The 23,872-nt window shown below is 37.2% G+C and overlaps 1 protein-coding gene and 1 long non-coding RNA gene across 3 annotated transcripts in view; one reads left to right on the forward strand and one right to left on the reverse strand.

Moving 5' to 3' along the window:
* The first annotated feature begins 457 nt into the window (after positions 1-457).
* Positions 458-21,420, forward strand: LOC129643059 (uncharacterized). Its single transcript, XR_008710044.1, has 4 exons — positions 458-727; positions 18,135-18,162; positions 18,541-18,624; positions 20,056-21,420. It is a non-coding gene; the product is annotated as an uncharacterized LOC129643059 (long non-coding RNA).
* The window catches only part of LOC129643051 (pro-neuregulin-3, membrane-bound isoform-like), a 101,905-nt gene continuing 88,159 nt past the window's right edge, over positions 10,127-23,872 (reverse strand). The window contains exons 2-4 of one of the 2 annotated variants that reach the window (XM_055567127.1): positions 22,974-23,103; positions 11,262-11,329; positions 10,127-10,677 (exon numbers count right to left, since the gene is read on the reverse strand). In XM_055567127.1, the coding sequence (XP_055423102.1) occupies positions 10,634-10,677; positions 11,262-11,329; positions 22,974-23,103 (242 nt within the window). In that variant the 3' untranslated portion in view covers positions 10,127-10,633. The remainder of the gene's footprint in view (positions 10,678-11,261; positions 11,330-22,973; positions 23,104-23,872) is intronic. The other variant, XM_055567128.1, reaches the window with a different exon arrangement.

Raw genomic sequence — 23,872 nt, forward strand, 5'->3', positions numbered from 1 at the left:
TGCAACCAGTTTCTGATTCATGGAAGGTTTTCGATTTGCAAATCGGCTTTGGAGGGGGATAAATTGCTTATAGAATGGTAGTCAGGTTCTTAGTAAGATTGGCTGATTTAATGGTGAACCTGATCCTCTTAGGAACGAAGCTTCCAACCAGTCTAGTCACACTCACTGGAAAATATTCACAAGTTCAGTGAGAAAGAGAAATTAACCAATGCATAATAAGCAGTCTAAGCTGCATTTGCTATTCTGATTAACAAGCTGGTCAAGAACTGGGAAACATTTTGCCAATGAAGGTCTCGTATCTGGATATCAACATGGGGCCTTATAGAACAATTTCAATTTACATTCTCTGTCTCAGCAGCCACAGTTTTTTTTCTTTTTCCCTCTACTGATAGAGGGCAAGTTGCCGGAAGTCTTCTTGAAATGAAAAAAGGTGCAATGCCATTTCTATGATACAGCAGACTTTATCATTAAACAAAAACATTTCCTACAAGCCAAGCCCATGGTAATCAAATTCCAGTTAACAGGTCAGGAACATTGTCAAATCAAATTAATAAGATCACTGATTATTAACAGGAAGAGGAGGAGGAGAAAATAGTCAGTGGGTAAAAAAAAGACCAGAATGCTGCAGAGATTATACGAAAACAAACAGAAAGGTTTGGAAGAGGAAAAGAAAGCAAATCGAGAGAACAGACAGACTGACAGAATGACGGAGAGAGGAGGAAGCCAGGTAGGAGGGAAAAACGAGGTTAAAGAGTGAAGGAGCCATCTGAGGTTCCTGGCACAGCATGCCTGATACTAAGGGAGGAAAAATAAATACATAAAAGAAAACCAGAGGGAGGAAGTGCTGGGGTGGGAAGCAAGGTGGATACAGATTTGGAAGGGTTATCCCATACAGCATAACTCCTAACCTAGGCTGGCAGTCACGTGGCAGCCACAATTAGAAAGCAAAGCAGCTGGTGCATTGCAGGGGCGACAACGGACCAGGAGACATAGAGCCCTGTCACGTTATTTCTGTGCCGCGTAAGTCAAATGAGGACGTGACGTGTGGATGCTTGTATGTTAATTGAGAGTGTCTGCTGCCTCCCTTCCCCTAGAGCCACAGGACAGGGAATTCAATTTCATAAGGTGCTAATCTGTGAGCTGATGTGGCTGGAATGGGCACCTGGATGTTTTTAGCACTAAGTCTAAGCAGCAAAGGCATCACCCCACTGGTCTTTCTCTGGGGAAAGCAGAATGCAGAGCAGGAATCTTTTGTTTGGGATGAATTGGTTAAGAAACAGGAGTGTAAAAGCGTCACTGCCTAGAAAGTGAAGACCCTACTGTACTTCTTTTACTTACTCTATTTTTCCTTCTTTTCAAATGGCAAGCACTGGTAGTGCTTCCATCTTCCACTTCTATCTTTAGAAAAACCTGGGAAACTGCTTCCCCAAACTGCAAAAAGAGGACCTATCTAAGGGCTAAAAGTGGGGAAGGCATCATGCCATCTTTTCCAAGTTTTTTGGTGGTTGTTAATTCTAAAAGAATAGACTGACTAGGGTTTGTGAAAAAATGGCATATAATGACTTGCTCATTTTCTCCCGGTTATGTCAGCAGATGACACTCCCCAGGAAAATCAATCATGGAACTGGAAAGGCAGCCCAGTCAAAGCCAAAGGGCAAAACAAAAGTGCTAAGATGAGCCAGTTGAAACCAAGGCCCCTAGAGCATAGATGTGGCTTAGGATTCTATAGATGGCCTGAATGCATTAAGTATTTTCAAGTTTCTATCAGATCTTTCAATGGTTCCCTAAATCAGGTGACCCTCACAAAATAAATATGTTCAAGGAGAAATACTTGGTGAACAACAATATAAAAAATGTTTAAAAAAAAAAAAAACCACCCTCCTTTTTCTCCCTTATTTTTTCCCTGTGGTACAGGGTCAACTGGACAAGAGCAAATTAGAGACAGCGTTGAAAAAAGAATCCATCAGTCCTGTTGGTGGATCTGCCTTAATGAGTCGAAACACTTCTAAGCCTTTATGGTTTGGCTGGATGCATTAAATGAATCAGATCAAGCACGTTTTTCAGACTGATCTGGCCAGGCCGAGAGACAGAAGCCTTGGCCGTTTCAATTTTAATTGGCCTGTAAGGTCTGATTTTCCTTAAGGATGGAACATTCTGGCTGGCTGGAACCTCTGGAAGCCTTTCCTGTAAGAGGTGTGTGGGTATCAGCTCAGGGTGCCTTTACTAAACCCTTCAGGTCTTACCGAGGGAGGTCATGTATCTGAAAAAGCCATCACCCTACTTCATTGTTTGGGAAAACAAACATTAAATTTAATAATTAGACCCTAAAGTGATAACGCTGGAAGGATGCTGTCAGGGAGAAGAGGGGAGGTGATGGTGGGATTTTTTTTTTCTTCTTCCTTTCAGGTAAGGCCAATATGCCTTTTGAAAAGGGGGATAAATTTCATCCCGAGGGAAGTAACCTGAATAGATAATGCCCCTCATGTAGACCACCTGCCACCTGTGGGATGTTGGTGGGGCTTCTTGTACTCCTTACTCTCTAGTGACATTCTCTGATGTGCAAAGGACCATTTACAGGAATGTGGGGCTTTCCCCATCACATGAATAGTTTTCTCTTGGAATTTTTTTTCTGGGGGGAGGGGAATGTACAAGTAATTGAGTTTCTATCCCTGGCAACTGATAGCTTGCAACAGCCTCATTTTCCACAGATTATGGAAAGTACATGAGGTGTAGACTGTGATGTTACCATTGAAAAGAAAGCAACAGCTATAAGATGCTCTTGTTGCATGATGTCACTGACACTAGCTGATCAGGGGCCAGACAGTCCTTTATTCAGGACATTGCTTTATTGACTGATACGCACTTCCAGGGCTGTTGCATTCAGGAAGCCTGGGGACCTGCACTGCAGAGCCTCTGGGAAGACAAAATGGCTTCCCCTTCCTGCCAAGACTGGCTTTTCTCCCAACTATCTAGGATGTTGACTAGTCGCTAAGTTGTATCCAACTCTTTGCAACTCCATGGACTGTAGCCCACCAGGCTCCTCTTTCCATGGGATTTCCCAGGCAAGAAAACTGGAGTGGGTGGCCATTTCCTTCTCCAGGGGATCTTTCCAATCCAAGGATAGAAGTTGAGTTTCCTGCATTGGCAGGTGGATTCTTTACTGCTGAGCTACTGAGGAACAGTATGAAAATTTGTATTTGATTACTTGGGATATGGTGACTCAAATTTAATTCTATTATGGCTAGAATTTCCATCTAAAATAGCATAGGGTATTTTGTTCTGTTTTTTATTTCTTTGCTCATAAGATAATGACGCTTAGTGCAGTGCTTGTATATCTCCAGAAAACCAGAGTAATCCATGTCTGAAAGTGGAAAGTGAAAGTTGCTCAGCCATATACAGTCCATGGAATTCTCCAGGCCAGAATACTGAAGTGGGTAGCCATTCTCTTCTCCAGGGGATCTTCCCAACCCAGGAATTGAACCAGGGTCTCCTGCATTGCAGGCAGATTCTTTACCACCTGAGCTATCAGGGAATGTATGTAATATTATGCTGCAGTGTAAGAGCTTTCTAGGTTACAATATGAATAGATGATTTTTACATTGTATATAAAGCTCCCATTAGCTGAAAATGCAGAGTGTTCTTAAGTCGGTGTATGTTAAGCTTCTTTTGTTCTCAGGCCCCTGGCTTGGTTCCTCCTAAAGCCTTATGAATCACTCCAACTTACCCAGCTCTGGAATAACAGCATGGTCAGATCCGATCAGTGGGTCAAGGAACATGGGATGTATGTGAATTGTACCCAGTAAGGTGATTTTCAACTCTAAGTGCAAGTTTTGAGTCTAAAAGCTGCTGCCCTCAGTACCTCGTTGGTAAACTAACCATAGATCGAAAGCAAAGAAATCATTGTTATAGCTGTATGATCCCTTCTAAAGAGAAAGGAAATTAGTTAGGAACTGAAAGGTAAGAGTAGACAGGGGGGAAATATAAAGGTTTCAGCTCATAGGCTCTAAATTCTGCAGGCTAAAAGGAATGATGATTGGTCCATACCCATAAATTCAATCCCAAGATGCTCTGCCAATGCAGAAAGTTGACAACAAAAAAAAAGAAAGAAAGGGAAAAAGTTTCAGAAAAGAGCAATACACTGCACTCCAAAACACATTACACATGACTATTACGGCTCTGTAGGCGTGCACATCGAACAGACAAATGGTGGATGGTTAAGGAAGCAGTGCTCAGGTACGCGCCCACGAGTCCACAGAGGGAACTTCTCTTTCAAGAGGTGTGCAAATTCCAGCACACGGTATTTATTAACCCTTAAAAGACCTTACTGAGGGAGAAGTGAATGGCTGACCCCTCCTCTATGCTATGCGTTATCTGGGAATCGAAAAGACTGGATTTATCATCAGAGATGGCATTTGGTATCATTTCACCCTGCTGCTTTCAAAAGGCAGGCGTGGAGTTCCAGGGAGGTGAAGTCATTTTACCCAAAGGCAGAGAGTGGCAGAGCAGGGAGGTGAAGCCAAGAGGAGCAATTAGGTTGGAAATTTTTGTCACATTAGATCGCTATTTTTCATTGGGGCTAGCTATACTCTAATATTTCCTGTTGTATTATTTACTTATTTTTAAACTATTTCCTTTCCCCCCAAATCTTCCACTCTCTCCATCATGTGTATGACATGGAGAACACTTCGGCTCAGAAAAGCCAGCCAGGGCACTGAAGCAACTGGGAGCCTGCTTCCAGCTTTTCTGTATCATCTGCATAGGATAGCAGTGACTGCCTCACTTTTTCAAATGGTTAAAAAAAAAAAAAAAAAAAGTTGGCAGGGGGAGGATGCAACTCCTGGGTTCTTTGGTTAATTTTAATTTACCACTTCCTCAAATCACAAAGAGCCAATTAGATGGGCACTTCCCAGCGCTGAGCCCTGATGCCCAGATGCTAGCTGATGGCCGTAGGCACCCAGGGGGCCCGCAGCGCTGCCCAGGGGAGGGGGCTGGAAGCTGTGCGCCCCAGCCCACAGTCCTAGCACACCTGACTGAGGACACATCAGAACTGCAGGCCTGGCCGGACCTGCACAGGCTCAAGTGGAGAAGTGGGGAAAATCAGGCAAATTAAAAAAAAAAAGAAAAAAAATCGAGAAGTGACGCTTTCCATTCTTGAAACAAAAAACTGTTAACCAAATGTCATCGTCTGGGGCCCTTCGGAACTCCCTTATTTGTGTGTGGGGGGTGGAAAGGCAGGTGGGAAGGTGGGGCAGGATGAAAAGAGAGGGGTTCTGTGGTCTATATTTCTTTTCCTTGGTCACTGACTAGAGAGATACCAGGACAGTCCCCGAATCTGACAGGGCATCTCTTCAGTTTGAAAGCACACGCTGGAGGGGTACTTCTCTTCCAAAACAGCTTGGACATGAACAGATCTCCTCATAGAGTGTGTTTGGAGTCATCCTGGTTTCAGGTCCTTTCTCTGCCATTTACCTGTTCAGTGACTTTGGACAAGTTCATTTCTCATTGACCAAATGCTTATGGTATTGACACACGCCTCACAGGGTGACCCTGTGGAATAAAGGAGACGTGAAGTGTGTCGGCCAACAGCAGAGGGGTTTTAACAGCTTGGCCGACAGGTGTATCTGGAGATTTACTTTGGGCCACTGATCGCAGGCATGCAGGCTTAGTTTTGATTAATTTCCGGGCCCTCAAAACTCTGACAGCCTCTGTGATATATCAAGAATTTATATTTAAAAAAAAAAAACAAACAAAACTTGCCACCTCTTAAGGAAATGAAGTTTCCCAGATTTTATATATGTATATATATATGTATAATATGTATGTATAAATACATATCAAATAGTACACTGACGAACAATGATAAAGAGGCACTTTATATAATAGAATTTTCTTTGCCTTAAGTCCAGGGTACTCAGGCAAATCACGTACATTTTTCATAAATTTAAATAAAGAGGATGTAGAGTGACTTTGGTTGCACCATGTTCACAGCAAAATTAACAGTTTTTTCCAATCCATATTTCTCTTGCCTCTGTGCAACACTGAATTGGACATATTGACATTTTCCCCCAATTTGTTTCCTCCATATAAACTTCAGAACATCAAGGTACCACAATTCATTTTCTGAGGAAGTGATAATAAATTTCCTTACACGTTTCCATGAGCAACTGACTCAATATTTCTCCCTAGAACCCCCTCCGTGTCTTGCCTTTTCCTCCTACGTCAGTAAAAATTTAAGGGTTAAAATCAACAGATGACTACAGAAACTCTTTCCAGAGAAGAGAATCATGATTCCATGCCTACATGAACACTGCTAATTGTCTATATTAGTTGCATAGAAAGCTTGGTTAAGTCTTCAATAAAATTAGTAGCATGCTCATGCATACATATTACTGCATTTACAGTTTTATAGGTAAGTTGGTGAGCCTAACTCTAATTTCATTTCATGGGAAGTCATTCATATCAGGCAGCTCCAATTTCAAATAATTCAAAGGGAAATTGGTACTTAAAATTGTACTCTCTTCTGGCCATAAGCCCTAACAAGGAAACAAGCAGAAGAAGCATGCATCAGTCACCCAAGTCCTGTAGCAAACAGTACTGTAATTTATTTGAGTATTGGTGGCTACATTTCTTTCATTGTAAGTCAAGAAAAGCAGAATACACAAATACTTTTCATTTTCTGAAGAGGTTATTACTTTCTATCTGTTCTATTTAATCTAATGTTGGCTTAGGCTTATTACATATCATATGTTTCCTATTGAACATCTGCCTAGCCACTCCATTTTTCAAATTAAATTAATAATTCAAAAACACGAAGGTTACTGTAAACAATTTAGCTTCCTTTTCTACATGTGATTTCCTGCTGTGCAGTAAGCAATATAAAAAATTAATTTAAATCTGAGTCTTTAGAAACTATTAAGTATTGACTCACTAATCTTTTGCTGTAGGATTTTATAATTGTTTGAAGAAAACTGATTAACCTGTAGGTTAATTTAAATTTTCAACTGCCTTAGAGAAAAGAACAAGAACATTTCTTGAAAAGTTGAAATTGTCCATACATGCAATTATAATTTCTGTTAACATTTGAAGACATTCTTGGGTTTTCTTAAGCAAGTAATCTCAAAGAGGTATGTGTCCTCTTGACTTTTGCCCCCCTGAGGTTTCTAGAGGAGTCTTGTCAATGTCATTTCTAAATGGGACCAATTTAGCCACTGACTTCTAATTTTCAACTTACCTTTACAATAGTAGATGCTTTTTTTTTTTTTTTCCACATATACCAATCCACATTGCCACTGAACCCTTTGAAATGCAATAGGAAACTCCTTTCTTCCAAGTTTCCCTATGCCATGAGCAAGTATGTTCATAAAAACACACACAGTGAAATCTCACTAATGCTTAGCTGGGGTTAATAATTCTGTTATAGGCTGATGTGTCTTTATTCTACTTTTAGCAAGATACACATGTTTGATAAAGAAACTAATAACTTTAGTGAATTTAAAAAAAACATTTGGAAAAATCAACACAAATAATTTAGACACTAGTAAACTATGAATCAAAAATACTTTTAAGGCTATCTGAGTTTACTCATTCTGAGGATATGCCTGTAAGTTCTAAAATTGTACTCTTTTAAATAGTCTATACTTTGGGCTATTCTAGAATTACTTCCTATTAGATGTTAGTTTATATATGACCTATTTGCTCCATACTGCTTGAAACTATTGAAGCTGTGAGTGTGTTTTTTCCTATAGTCTATAAATTATTAATTGTCTGTATATACAAACACAGACACACATGCACCCCCCCCCACACACACACACAACACACACACCATGATGAAAACAATCCTTTCAAGCAGGAACTCTGTGTTGAGAGGGGTGAAATCTAAAGCTTACTAACTTTGACAGTATTTTCCAAGAAAGTATTGTAAATGTTTTATTTCAAGGCAAATGGCTTCCTTCAAGAAAGCCCTATAAAAGATACATGTGTTCCTTTTTTTTAATATTTTAAATCAGTTTTTATAAATCAATACATGTCCCATAGGACACCCTGACCAGAAAAATTGTATTAAATCCTAATAATGTAAGTTATGTGTTTAGAAGCATTTAAAAAATTGTATGTTCTTTTACAATGTGATTCATCAACTGAAAATGTGGTTTGGTAAGTTGAACAATGTGTCTCTCTGAAGCTGGGGAATATTTTTTCTTTTAAAATGTATGATATGCATTTCACACTTTATGAACAAAAATAAGTAAATTTTAAACTTTACCAAGATGGCAACACTTTTTAGCTTTTGTGTAGCTTTCATTACTAGTTGAACATAAAGTTCTTAGAGCAGCAAATATTTATTTCCCTGCCTTCGATGTGAAGGTCTGTGGAAGTAAAAACTGAGAATTTAAGACATGTAAGAAAATTAACTCTGGGCAAGACAATTTTGGAAAGCAGTTTCTGAATGGAAGCTCTTGCTTTTCCAGACTCGAGGCAGGACTGATGCACAGTCATTACAGACTTTGTTTATAAATGTGCTTCCTATCTATCTTTGTTAAATCAGGTTAAATCTGAATGCTGTTTTCCTGGACATCTTCCAAAAGTGCCACTGAAAGCTTACTAAAGAATTTATTCAAGGAATCACATTCCGATTAAAATACAAAATGGCTATTTTTAAATTATATCTTATGAAAGAGAATATGGTCTAAAAGAGAAATTGAGAATATTTTTTCAGGTTCTACTGTCAGATCTCACTGCATCATTATTTTGGAAAATGCCTTCATTTTTACATTGCTTTCAGTGCACAATGATATTCCAAAAATTTAAGTACAATACACATGTTCAGAATTTTCATTAAAGTTTAAAATATAATCATACTGAATTTATACAGTCACAGGGATTTGTAAATCCATGTCATTTGAATACAAACATTTCTAAAAGGAATGGCTGTATTAAGTAAAATTCTATTATTTACCTTCTGTTTTTATGCTCCATCTTATCTAGCTTTATAACAATAATCTATAGCTATAGAGAGAACAATTCTGTCCAGTGAAAGCATTTTATTTAAAGGTTTTGAATAAAGAGGAGACTGTGTTTGAAAATTTGGCAATGCCAATTTATCACTTTTTCACAACAAAAAATGGTCTGTAATGTGATTTTTGATATGCAGCTTTTGTAAATACATCAGAAGTACCACGCACTAAAAAAATGATAGAATAGTATGGGTCCAATCTCCTCATAATGCATATGAAATTTCTTTTTTGATAGAATTTATTCTTCCATAACTGTTAACATGAGAAACAGAATGTTATTCTTTGCATGAATACAAATAAGGGTCAAATCTCATTCTTTTAGGGCCCCCAAATGACCAATTTCTATCACTGTTTCTTGTGTTACATGAATTTATACCACAATACACTATGTGAAATATTTTTTGGGGTAAGCAATTGACAAGCCGAATCAGAGGCTGACAAATCCATTATAATGCTTTTGTAAATAAAATCTAATAGCACATGGCCATACTTATGAATTGCTTTTGTGCTCCATAGGCTGAGTGTTCTGTGGTTATGACAGTAATGGTATGGTCTGCAAATGCAAAAGCATTTACTATCTGATCTAAATTTTCAGAAAAAAAAAATTGTCACCTTTGATCTAAATGGATAACTATATGGAATCTTTTTTAAAATAATGTTTTGAAAGTTCCAGAATTAAAAGCTAAAGTCCTTGTTCACAAAAGAAGGACAGATACGTAGTTTAGTTATCCATGCAGTTATATACAATGTAAATGGTCTTTTAGGAATGTTCAAAACTTCATGAAGCCACAGAAATCCATCAAAATTTCCCGGTTCTCATTTTAAAAGTATACATCTAGCAGTGAACTGTGATATTTCATATAACTAATAAATATTTTAAAAAAAACAACTTTTTCCTAAAATTATTATTGAGAGTAGAATAACATAAATAAGTGATTTAACAATTCATCTAAAAATCATTTAGACCTGAATCCCTTGTTTCCTAAACAAGGTCAAATAGAACCCAGGCTATCTCCTTTGCTGTGAAATGTTTGCTTTTAATTTTCTTACTCAGTGCTTTTTTTTTTTTTTTTAATGCAAACTGTTTGGTTAATGAAGAGAAACATCTGAACTCTTTTTATTCTGTTTATTTGTCGGAAAGAACACATTCTGAACTGAAGCGAACTTACCATCATTTCAAGTATGTACTGGTTACAACTTAACACACCTCCTTTTCAAGGATGGGGTCATTTTATAAAGAAGATGGACTGTCCCGTGGAATGATTTTTATTTTCTCAATAAAAGTGAGACTTTTCAAGGCCTTTATTGTCATTGCATTGGGTGAGAGAGACTATCATGTTGTATCACAGTAATTCAAGATCAATTTCAGAAACACTGGAGCCTCACGCACCTATGAGTAGCTCAGAGCCCACTAGTCACGAACAGAGGAAGTCATACAATCGCTTGTGTTAATGTTCTCATGCGACAGGCAGAGGCAGTCAATGTTAGACCTGGTAAAACGCATCTAGCTCTAGGTGGAATCTGAGGGGAGATGCGGCAACAAGAAAGCGGCACCAACTGAGCATGCTCCTATTCAGGCAGAGACAGAAAGGGAGTGGACGTACTGTAGAAGCTGGCCATTACGTAGTTTTGGCAGCGATCACCAGTAAACTCATTTGGGCACCTGAGAGAAGAAACAAAAAAACAATGGTAGAAAAAAAACAGAGAAAAAAAGAGAAGAGGTGAATATATGCTAGAAAGAAGCTCCTTCAGTGTCATTTGACTGAACTTGGTGAGTTCACTCTCAGGAACTGAGTCTTTGTCCTCATCATGGCTTTTAGGCTCTGGCGTTTCCCCCAGTGGGATAAAAATTTGGATAAACATGATAGAAAGATCCCAGCATTTTAAGTGACCATGTTCTCTCAAACAGAGCTACTTAAAATGAGAGCTGGATGTTTTCTTCAACTAGGTTCTCTGCTTGATAGTGTTGGTCCAACGCACTGGAAGGAAAGGAGTTTTGGTGGGCCCGCCCACCATGATTGCCAGCGTCATGGACCATCCTGATGGGTTTTATGAAATTGATGACCTTTGTGGTTTGTTGGGGAGACATAGCTAGACAAGATCATATTGAATGGGTTTCTGCCCTGAGTGGGTTAACCATGATTAGAACAAAAGGCATCAGTCACAACTGAGCTGTAAAGGCACCAAGCGGTAGCGATTGTTGCTGTAGTTTGGGGAGAGAGCAAATTTCAGATTATTTTAACATACTTTCTTGGGTTTGGACTTTCATGGGCACATTCTCAGTACATCTCGCTCCAGTGAATCCAGGTTGGCACCTAGAGGGTAAAAATGTAATAAGCAATCGAACGCTAAAGACACTGAACTTTCAGACTGGCAATTTTCCTCCTATGGAGTATGGAGAGTCCTACAAATGACCTGGTAGCTGAACAACATAAAGAAAAGAAGACAAAACATTTAGAAAACCATGTCCCATGAAAACTGTGGGGTATATATTTCTGTTGTTTGCTTCAGTCTTCATAAAGTCAGTTAACTGAAATTTAACTAGTGTGAGGCTGAAAGGTTGAAAGGGCTTGGCAAGGTATGGGCAGATAAGTCATTATCTCTTGGGCATTTCCGAATTTGTCAATGATCACCTGACGCTGAAACACTGGTTTTGGTAAGAGCTTATATGGTTCCATCCATCATCATTTACCATTTAAATAATTTTGAGTTTTTTCTTTTGTAGACACAATTTTGTACTTCATTTTGTTGTTGTTTAGTCATTAAGTCATGCCTGCCTCTGAGACCCCATGGACTGTATGTAGCCTGCCAGGCTCCTCTGTCATTGGTATCTTTGAAATCATCAAATTGCAATAGAAGTCAAGCACTTTCACACTCTAATGATTACTGACAAGAAAAATGACATCCTCCTCCTTTTTTTAAAAGATAATACAAAGTAGGTCTTATTTTTAATGGTGTAAAAAATCTATAGAGGGGCAGATTTCTAGTAGTATAAATTTCACTTCATGCAATCATCCCAAATCAAATACAAATACATTTAAATAATTTAAACAGTTATTCTTCTACTGAAGTATTTAATGAAAATCATTTTGCATTTAAGGTAAACTGTTTTGAAACTATAAAATTTACATTTTACTCACTCACATTTGCCTATCAAAATTCCAGAATCTTGGTAGAATATTGTTCTCAAGGTCTTGGGATGGGGCTGTACCTAGAGATGGAAGTCCTTTAAAACTGCTCTTTTTGTTGCTGTCACTCCAGTAACTAAAGCATTTCAGAATGGATTCATTTTACCCCAAATATCATACTCAAAGAAACAGGGTCATCAAAAAGTTCCAGGACACAAATATACTTCTTACAGGTGCCCCACACTGATAGCTATGATTATTATCAATAGTTCATCCAGACCATAAACATCAGGCATGATTTATTTTCCAGAATAAATAAAAATAAACACACCTTTTGGCATCAAAGAGATGTGAATAAAACTATTCATTTTTGCTAATATCAGGTTGATTTTTTTTTCATCCCCCTTAAAGCCAAATTCAATGCCAAAAAAACATTCTTAAGTGATTTGGTACATCTGCTTTAGTAATTTCACGAAGAATGGCTTGTAAGAAAAAATACTAACAGTTCTATATTTTCAGCCCTATGAGTACTTGTGTCAATAAAGTATAATTATGACCATTAATAATATCAATAAGCTTAACAACAAATATCTTGTTATTTACATAGTTTTTTTTAATTCTTCAAAAAAAGTTTTTAAATGAACTGGTTATTTTTGTATAGAATACTTTTGCTGAAATGAGTAGAGGAAGAACTACCTAGAGAAATACAAAAATAAGAACTATAACCTGTCAGGTTGGGTCATTTCTTATGAATATGTCATTCTACCTCCTTCAATTAAGAATGTCTTTCCATGTAATTTAAGAAAAACACATGGAACTGTGTTTTCCATGTAACTTATTTGATGTAAAAATTTGTGAAGTATATGATATTTTATTTTTATATTTTTTCTGAACCAGGACTATAAATCCATATAGACATACAGTATAATTAAGTAGGTAATTCCAGAACTAAGAATATATTCTATAATGACCATTTCATCTTACCTGTTTGCACTCTTCGTAAAAATTTAAATTAATTTGATCACATAATAACCCATTTGCTTCATAGAAAGAACATAGTAGAAGATGTGTGACTATGGCCTGTGTGTGTGTGCACGCGCGTGTGTCTGTGTGTGTGAGAGAACTATTAGAGGTAAGAAATACAGTTATTTAAGAATCATGAAATTCACAAAGAGCTCAAGAATCATGAATTCCTTAAGATAAGAAATACATTTATCAGAAAATTGCCAATTATGCATCTTAGATGACATTTTTGAAATAAGAAGGCATGGGACAACTATATGAAGGGGAGCAAAAATCCTACCCAATCAATTTTCTAATTAGTACAAGATTCTAAAATGATGTTTCCTAGGAAACTAGTATTATAAGATGGTGGTTTATCTCTATCATAAAATGATACAGAATATTTGGTGCAGTAACAGTAGATCTGCATAAGGTATACCAATCCTTTTTGGAATTACCTGCTATGTCTGAACCAGAGCTATCCTTTCACTAACGTTTATCTTCACTTGGAGGCATTTTCTTAGTGTAAATCCTTATTATTATTCAAAGTGGGGTCCAAGGACCAACAGAGTCAGCATCTGCTGGAATCTTGTTAGTAGACACATAGAGTCTCAGGCCCCAGTCTAGAACTATGGAATAAGAATCTGCATTTTAACAAGATCCCTAAGAGATCTGTATGTACATTAAATATAGGATGTCAGGGATCTTCCAAAGATGGAGACTAAGGCCCTCTATCCTGGCACTGCAGAATCTTGCTGTTTGGATGTGAGCAGAATCTTGCTGTTTGGATGTGAGAAGTCCATTTGGCTTCACTGGGCCACAGCTGTCTTCAGTGATAAAATGAAAAGATTTATCTAAGTGATTATCAAAGGTTTCTTTTACCACAAAGGTTCTGGGAGTCACTCTCCTACATGGAATCACTGTGCAAAAACCTGGCATCATCTCTTCTGAATGTATTACCAGTCAGGAAGGACTCAAGAACTTTAAAATGATTCTTCTGATAGAACTGATATTTTAAGACAATCATGGATGCAAAACAAATGTCAAATACCTATTCCTAGGCCAGTTAAGGATTCAGAGCTATAATCATTATGTAACTTTTGTGGACATCTGGAGTTGTTGCCCAATCAGATGGGAGGAAGTGGAAACAACTTCTGCATAAGCAAACTGCAGACTGCATTGATTGGGCAGAGAAAGCATATGGAAATGGAAATGCACTTGATCTATAAGGTGTGAGTTACTCAGTCGTGTCTGGGTGTCTGACTCTTTGTGAACCCATGGACTGTAATCCACCGGTCTCCTCTGTCCATGGGATTCTCCAGGCAAGAATACTGGAGTGGGTTGCCATTTCTTTCTCCACGGGATCTTGCTGACCCAGGGATCGAACCCAGGTCTCCCACATTGCGGGCAGATTCTTTGCCATCTGAGCTACCAGGGAAGCCCATCTGATTTATAGGCTCTGATTAAACTCTACAGTATGACTCCTAAAAGAACAGGGTGACTGTCTGGCTGCTGGCATACTTTTCTGTTAGCATTGTCCTTTAAGCAGCCAATCTGTCACCTTCTTCGGAGACAGGAGTACAGTAGCTTTAATCTCATTGTGGACAATGTGCTCTGGCCTGAGTCTGAGCACCTTCCAAGAATTCTGTCTTAATCTGTCTGAATAACAATTGAGCCCTTACTGTAGCTTCAAATCTATATATACCAATTGTTTTACCCATCAGATTAGAAGATGGAGATATTTTTAAAAATTTTAGTATTTGCTCTTATACAAAGATAAATGAAGATAAGCAAAGGTAAGCAATCTTTGTTCTATATTTGTTCTTCAGGAGATGAAAATTCACACAGTTTCATCTGAATGAAGCACTGTCTCTTCCAATACAACATCAACTCCTTCCTGAGTGTCACCTCCTCACCAACCCATGTCCACGCCCTGGGTGAGGGATTCCTTATTTGGCTCTCACTGCATGGTGCCTCCATCTCTTCCACTGCCCTGGCCTGTTGGTCTTGTGATTATCTCTTTGTGAAGACGGTGAACAAATTCCGATCATTTTATAGCTCTAATGTTTCAGCCCAGTGCCTGGCTCTTGAAGGACTCTCATAAAATACTGGTTAAATTGAACCTGATTGAAGGTTAGAACATAGTGTCCAGTAAAGAACTGTATCAAAGAGACCCATATAGCAATTGATTGGCCAAGTACAGGTCAATATTGAACTTTTGGCTTTCATTTCTATAGTTTGTGACCAACTCTCTCCTCTGTAGACTTCCAAATAATTTTTTTTTTTTAATAGTACCTTCCTCACAGACTCCTTCTCCTATACAGAAACCTTTAACATTGAGTCTGGAATTTGGAAAAGACTCCATATAACTCTTTAACAGTAAGTCTGCTACCTCAAATTTAAATCCCATTACTGAAATACCATTTAACCCAGGATTCAATAAACAGTTACAGTCTAGTAACCAAGACTTCTGCATAGTAAAATAAAAATGGTTCTTAATAATAACCTTAATACATGGTGATTATCCTGATATGCTTACTGTGTAATCGATTATCAATTCATGTCATTTTCTGAATCAGTTTAGTGTTTGGTATATTTTTTACATTCTAATTGAATAAATTATCCCCCCCTTTTTTTTTTGGTGGAGATACTAGATATCATTAAAGATATTTCCAGAACCCCAAGAAACTTTCAGTTATTTAGGATTTGCTAATTTTATAAGCCATTATAAATGGCTTAGTGGTTTTTGAAATTTATGGTCAATTTATAAACCACCCTTACATCCCTTCTCTTCCTGTCTTTACTTCTTGGTTTCATTAATTTTCATTAGGTTCTCCCTTGATCCGACAGGAGAAGGGAAACAGGTTTACATGTGGTATTTCCCCTCTATTTACGCATCTCTCCACCAGGAGATGTTTTAGACAATCATCCAAAAAAGAAGCAGCCTTACTGTCTTTTCACTCTACCTCAATACTAGCTGGGGTATTTCCTTCACATAGTACAACATCTGAAGCAATTTCTCTGGGGTCCATGTTTACAAATAGTAGGTAATGGAAAGGCCAACATATACGCGTGAAGGGTTATCGGTGAGTTTAAACGTTAGGCTTTAAGGACTTTGGCTCTTCCTCTGTAAACCAGACTTGGCAATGTACACGCTGCAGTGCTGGCTTGTTTTTCTACAGGATCCTGTTGCAAGGGCTGACTTTTCACCCCTTCACTCGGGATTCTGACTAGAGCTCGCCCACTCACTGGCTGAGTATCTGTGTTGTACATTATTCTTTCCCAAATGGATTGTTACTATTAGTCTGCATTTTTCCAAGATGATCTGCATTCTGTTATCTACTGTGAAGTGAAATTTCTTAAGGTTCATATATGCTTTTCTAATTTGTGTTTTAGTGTTCCTTATGGTATCATCTGCAAAATACATTTGTTTCCTCAAGGAAATGCCTTCTTCAACATCATTAAAGAAAATATTAAATATAATATGTTCCTTCAATAGCATTTCCTACAGATCCAACCTTAGACCTCCCCATCACTGTTCAGCTAGTATGGATCATCCCATTGCTTTTTTATTATGATCTGGGGACTAGTTCCCAATACTTGAGATAACGGTACACACAGAGTGGCCACAGTGGACCCATGGATAAATACTGAGGGGGGAAAGAAAAACTAAGTCATCCTGGATCTGCACTGTTGGTTTTCAATGTCTAAGACATACAATCCCACTAATGAGGTGTCGGTGTTTATGAACTAACCTCTCCTTGTTTGAACCCTGGTGCCCTTCCCAAAGTTCTGTTTGGACAGCTTGTTCTGAAATGCTCATCTGTAGATGAAAATCCTTGCCATTGTTTACCCTAAATGATGTATCCTTTACTTTGGGGTCAAACAATTTCATCGGATATGGGCTCAGTCTATAGCCCATACATCTCTCTGTCCTTGTGACAAGATGACTTATGGACTCGGCTAATTTGTGGTTTGGTTTTGTCTCTGGAGGATGCCCCTATACACAGCATAGCGATTCTGAATCTTCCATCCACTCCAGCCTCATTTGATGATGAAACCTCTAAACACTCACTTTTGACTTAAATCTTTCAATAGAAATATTTCACAATGATGCATTTTAATTTTTGATTTCCCCCCAGACTTATGGAGGTATTATTGACAATATTGTATACACTTAAGCTGTGCAAACTGATGATTTGATATATTATACGTTATTTAATGATTACCACCAAGAGCTAATTAACTCATCAGTCACCTCATATGGTGACTATTTAAAAATTTTTTGGTTATAAGATAAATAACTTCAGTTATAAGATAAATAACTTCAGTTATAAGATAACTTATAACTTCTTCATTTATAAGATAAAAAAAACCCCTGGGATCTAATGTGAAATTAGTTCATAATATGGTACTGTATACTTGAATTTCGCTGACAGATCATTTTATTTTAAATAGACTATATACTTCTCAAGGTGAGGGCTGCATAAACGTTTTTTCCCGCATGGAGACTCTGCTTCCATCTGGTTGGTGTCCTCCATGATACATTCCCTTAGCTCCCTAAATACTTGTCAAAGCACTCAGCACACCTATCATTTACAGTTTAATTAATGATCTGAAATTTGTCTGCTACTCACAGGCCTACGGACTCCATGAGGGCTGAGACCATGCGATTTTGTTTACTACTTCATAACGAGCACAAGCACAGAATTTGCCTCGTGGAAGGAGATCAATAAATATATGTGGCTGCCTAACTGATTTCAGGAGAAAAAAAGAACCAGGCTATTAAGAACACAATGCAACTGCTTTTAGGCCAAACTGCCGCTAAATTGATTTCCATAAGAACCAAAATATTTCCTTCCATCTGTCTTCATGAAAGTCAAAATGAGTTAATAAGCACCTAGGAAGTACACAGCAGGATTGTAGATACAGAGAGGGACACAGAAGAAATGAGTATTCCTTCAATAACACTTTCTACATGTTACTGTAGGAAATGACTACAATGACCATCGCTGTAGGTAGGTCGTCTGAAGAGCTGACTCTCTAGATCTTTGCCATATGAGTCCCACCCACTCACAGAGGTTTGTCTCCCTGCTCAGTGTGATAGCAGGTAAGTGTCTCACTTGCTCTGAAGGATGAGGTCTCCCAGAGCTGGCTGTTCTTAGGCACTCCAGAACTAACCCCCAATATATTCCTTTGCTCTATTCCAAATGTCTCCTTCCACAGCCACGATGATGAGGCCACAGGACACAACTTGAATCTGAACCACCAGCTACTAATGTGCTATAAATATATTATTTTCATCATCGTTTTTACTTGCATCAATTACTAAGCAAGGATTTTATAAAACTTTAACCTTAGCTAATGTCTTGACTTTTTCTCCCCATCTTATCTAGTGCCCAGGTGTATCTAATCTGTATGGAAGTCTCTCCTCCCTAAACATCTTCTAGGTTTACGGTGTACCCAAACTGTTCCAGAAGGTACTATGACTCTTGATTAGTTGTCACAATGTCCAAAGTCCTCTCCCTGGTTTTCGGAGCTCAGAAACTGATTCTCCTGTCTAACTTGACTTTTTTTGTTTGTTTTGTTTTACTTCCCAGAATGGAGTTGCTGGTCTAGGTATGCATGTCACTGCATCTAATGAGAAGATTAGATGGTATGGTATATGGTATATTTAACCATATACCATATGTGGAAAAAACCCCATAAGTGATGTCTATGCTTATAAAGTCTTCAACATATTCCAGTCTTTTCTTTTCTGTCTTTAAACTCTTATTATCATAATAATCAGTGCTCTACTACCTGGGATAAAGACACTCTAATTGATCTACTATTTTAGTTACTCTATTTCCATAAATAGACTAAGTTCCCAGGGACCAGACACCATGCTGTATATTTTCATTGTGTTTACAAAAATGCTTGAGATAGATGTAGCTGTTTTATAAACAAATTTTAATTAATATTTCATTTACTGAGTTTAATTTATTATAGCACATTTTTGTGACTTTATCTCCTATGGTTAAATATTTTTCATAACTGTCTCTATAATCATGTGTAATACAATATAGGCCCTTATATGTACCACATGGTTTCATAAAAATTAATTAGACAAAATGATAAGTTCATGTTTAAAGGCACCTCCCACTTTCCTATGCTTTGTTTGTTTTCTGTTTCTGTTTTTAAATATAAGGAAATTAATGATCAGAGATACTACATGATTGAATGAACATCAAATGCAAAGTTAGAAAGCTAGCTGGTGGCCCCAACAAATCAAATAAAAATGGCTGGTGTTAAATAAAATGAAGAATTGGGAATTAAACATGATAACACAGTCTGTTAAGACAGGTGTATATATTTTTCCAGTGTCTACAGAGAGAATGTAATTCTACCATTTATTTTTTATTGTAAGGAAAAACTCACTTCCCCAAAGTTAGAAGTGCTTTCACAGAAATAAGTTCATTTAATTTCATTGACTCCTGGGAAGAAATTTGGAGAACATATTAACTCTATGTTATAAATAAATTGTCCAGAGAGTTGAAGTGAAAGAGCTCAAGACTAGTCACCAAAATTGGTGGTTAAAACTCTAATCCCCACATGGGGATGCCACATCTGTCCACAGGACAGCATCATGGGTTTATAAATATGGCCCAGTGTAAAGTCATTTTTAGATTTAAAAAAATCACATCAACATGTTCCAAAAGAGTTCTCTTAAGTATAACTACTCAGAAGAGCAGATATACAAGAACAAGGGGAGAAAACCAAGAGGATAATCTGGACAATGTCAAGTTCAAAGTGTCTTGTTTCTTTGAACCATGTGACTACATGGGGCACCAGAGGGTAAAAGATGGAATGATTCTTTTCTGGTCTTTATGCAATCTTGAATAGAAACTTTTTTTTTTCCTCCCCCTCAGGATAAATTTTAAATTACTATAGAGAGAAGAGAAATATAAAAGATGAGAAACACCGCGGAAATTCCCACACTGTTCCCAGGAGAGAAGTCCAAGTAACAGCAAAGCTCTCCTCAGAGAAGTGTTTAACTGTTATATGGTTAATCCATTTGGAACACCTTGAAATGGAGAGACAAAAGAGATTTGCTGTAAAGTCTTCCACTTCAGCTCCCAAGAAGACAACAGTGGATTAGGTGACCAGAGAGACCACTTGGAAACTTACACGCTTGTGGTGTTTCTGAGTCATGTCTTAAGTCAGGGATAAAGCTGATTTTGAACGATGTGGCTCATGCTTCAGAAATGTTTTGCTCTAGACAGATGGACCATATGGAAACTGTGAACTGGCTTCCTACACAGGGCCATGATGAGCCAATGCAACACTTCCACGTTTTCTTTTTCTATTCAAGTTGTCCAATGAACAACATACTATTGTAAGACTCGGTATATGACGTGCCTTTGTTTCATTTCTGACTAGTGATTGTTTTTAATGTTATACGTGTTTGCAACACAGGGATTAAAAATATACTCATTTAACAAAAAAGGCATGAAATATTTTGCATATTGACTATACTCAATTCTTCAGTGTTCTGGCTTGCTTTCATGTATCAATAAAGGCAGTGCAAAAGGGGGATAAAACTTATCAAAATCAGAGATGTCACAGGTTTTCTTTCCAACAAGAGCTAATGATAATCTTTAACAGTTTTTTGAAAGATCATAATTACCAAAAAAAATAGATATGATTAAATCATAGTGCACATTTTCTGAGAATTGGTACAGGATTCAGTTGGGGGACACAATATTTATTTGTGGTTTGCTGCTTTAATAACTATTAGAGGAATCCCAAACATTTCTCATTAAGATTAGAAAAATATAAAAGTATTTCTTTATAGATTGGGCTTAATGTTTAATGAAAAGCTGTGTGGGTGAAAAAAACACTCCCAGCTGTTGGCACAGTACCAAAATGGAACCAATGCACAGCACTTAGGCGATAGCATGTTTTGTATAGATCGTGGGAGGGCCACAGAAGAGCTGAAATTAATATGTGGGGAATAACTGCACTGGTTCCTAAGAGGTATTCAGAAACTGTCATATGTACTCACTCAGCTTGCAAATCTTTTTGCAAAGGCTAGGATGAAAAAGATCATGTTTCATTATTATAATTAAAATCGAGTGGTCTCAGATGCTTTTTTAAAGAAGTTAAAAAAAAAAAGGAGGCACAGATTTAAATAATCTGGGTATGATTGTTTAAAAAGGAGAAGCATCTAAGGAACTGTAATTTAAAGGTTTTCTTCCAAGGAGACTTACTGAAACATAACTAGATTGTATGTCTAAGACTAGGGCAGACTAGCAGGATGTATCCATATAGTAAATGTATCTCATTTTACAGATTATAATTCTCAGCTTCTGACATTTTCTATTTTGATCAGAGAAAATCTTATAGGAAATTACAGAATTTATTCATTTCCACTCACAATGAAAAATTCAGGGAGGGAGGAATGTTTGGGATATATTCACAGCAAACTGGCAGAACCAAAGGCTAAAACTGACCCATTTTAATTCTCTGCTATAGGTACATAGATTTGATATGCTGGTGACCAAAAAGGTGAATCTTTAATTTTCAAGCAATAAACATGTTGGCATAGGAAGCTGTTCGGTGCTGTGTGGCAGCCTCATGGGAGGGGAGTCTGGCGGAGAATGGGTACGTGCACCTGCACGACTGAGTCCTTTTGCTGTCCACCTAAGACTGTCACAACATTGCTAACAGGCCAAATCACAATATAAAATAAAAATTAAACATCTGACAGTCATAAAATCATTCGGACCTGAAATAAATTATTTTTTATATATATGCTTTCAGTTTTTAATCTTGCTTCAAAGTTTTGAAAAGACTCTTACCTATTAATTTTATCTTGGCTTATAACTATTCTCTATATTTATGAAAGATACAGCTTCTAGTTAACTACAAAATAAACATCTATTTTTAATCATTTCAATGAGACATTAAATATCTTTTAGCATGACAAATTATTTGAGTCCATGGACCACACAGACCCTATATATCAAGCATAAACTAAAAATGCATTGCACAATAAGTGTGCTTTTAATGAGATCTACTAATTTTAACTGCAGGGTTTTAATATTTAATGTCCTGACAACATCTTTGTTTAATTTTGTCTGTTGAGAGAGAATAAGTGTGATACTTCTTAACGGTTCATCAACTCCTTCAGGTCATTGGAGAGGGCACCATTTTAAATATATCTATAAATAACTACAGTGCATGAAAAAACACTCTGCCTTCTACATGCAATGATACTACCCATACTAAGTGCATTTCCAAACTAATACACATCACTGGTTTTTCATTAGTGAGATCAACTTAAACTCCATTTTTAAAAAGGAGCTATAAAGCTAATGCCAAGTTTAACAGATCAGTCAGCAAATAATTGCCGGCCCTTCTGCTTCTCTTAGTTGTCCTATTTGCTTCACAGGTGACACCAGGGTAAAAGGGAACATTATCTTACAGCTTCAATCATACATTGGATGCAGATGCAGGGATCCAAAGTTCTAGGCGTCTAGGATATTTGCACATCTCTCTTAGGTAACACAGAGGAAAACCACAAGGAAAGCAATTTTATAAATATGAAGGCAAACAAACAAACAAAAAAACCACCAAACACCCACATGGAAAAAAGCAAAAAACCATTCTGGATATAACAGAGTAGATAAATGGTGTGACCTTTCACAACACTCTACAAATAAAACAGCATTATTCAAAGGATGCAACGAAACTGGAAAAGGCAGCAACAATACATCATGAGACACGGAATCATCTGAAAGAAGCGGTCATGGACAGAAGTCACACAGAGGATTTCTTTTCTTACTTGCACAAGTATCTTGAGGGATTTGAAAGGTCTTTCACCATGAAGCACTCGCCTCCATTCACACAGAAAGTTTTCTCCTTCTCTGCACACTTGACAAGATGGCTTGTCCCAGCTGTAGATGTGGATGTGGCTGGATAAAAGATAAACAAGGGAAAGTTTTACACCCATCTTTCCCTCTTCTGAGCAGCCTTTAAATGCTCTTAAAAGGAAGAGCTCATATAAGATAAGATGTACTCCACTAAAGTTTCTGGCTTAATAAACAACAGCATTAAGACTTAAAGACATTAAGTAATTTCTACCTGTAAATAAATAGAATAAAATTATAAAAGGGTAATTATAGTTAATTTAATTATAATTAAATAGGAAACAAACATTTCTTATAACCAATACTTTATCTTCTAAAGAAGTGGAAAAGAGAAGATCTACTAAGAAAAATACATTTTCCATGTATGGCTGAGTCCCTTCACTGTTCTCCTGAAACTATCACAACATTGTTAATTGGCCATACCTTAATACAAAATAAGAAGTTAAAAAAAAAAAGAAAAATTTTCCAAGAAGGCTCAAAAATAATGATATAAATTCATATCAGTGCAACTGAATTTAGGTATCAATGTTAAATGGCAACTAATTGATAACATTATTTCATTTTGAAATGAAATATTACCTGACACAGTCTTAGTGATTTTTAACCCTTTGTCCTCTATATTAATTTCTATTTTAGTATTTGCAACTGGAATTCAGATCCCGCTATTTACTTATATTTGACCTTTCACGTATTTTCCCATTTTCTCCTGCCTTTCTTTTTCATTTGCTTCATCAGGGCACATTGTGCTTTGACATTTAACTTAATTGCTCCTCTAATTCTGCTTGATTGTTACTCTACCTGATCAAAATACTTA

The sequence above is a fragment of the Bubalus kerabau genome, chromosome 2, assembly GCF_029407905.1.
Source record: "Bubalus kerabau isolate K-KA32 ecotype Philippines breed swamp buffalo chromosome 2, PCC_UOA_SB_1v2, whole genome shotgun sequence".
Classification (NCBI taxonomy): domain Eukaryota; kingdom Metazoa; phylum Chordata; class Mammalia; order Artiodactyla; family Bovidae; genus Bubalus; species Bubalus kerabau.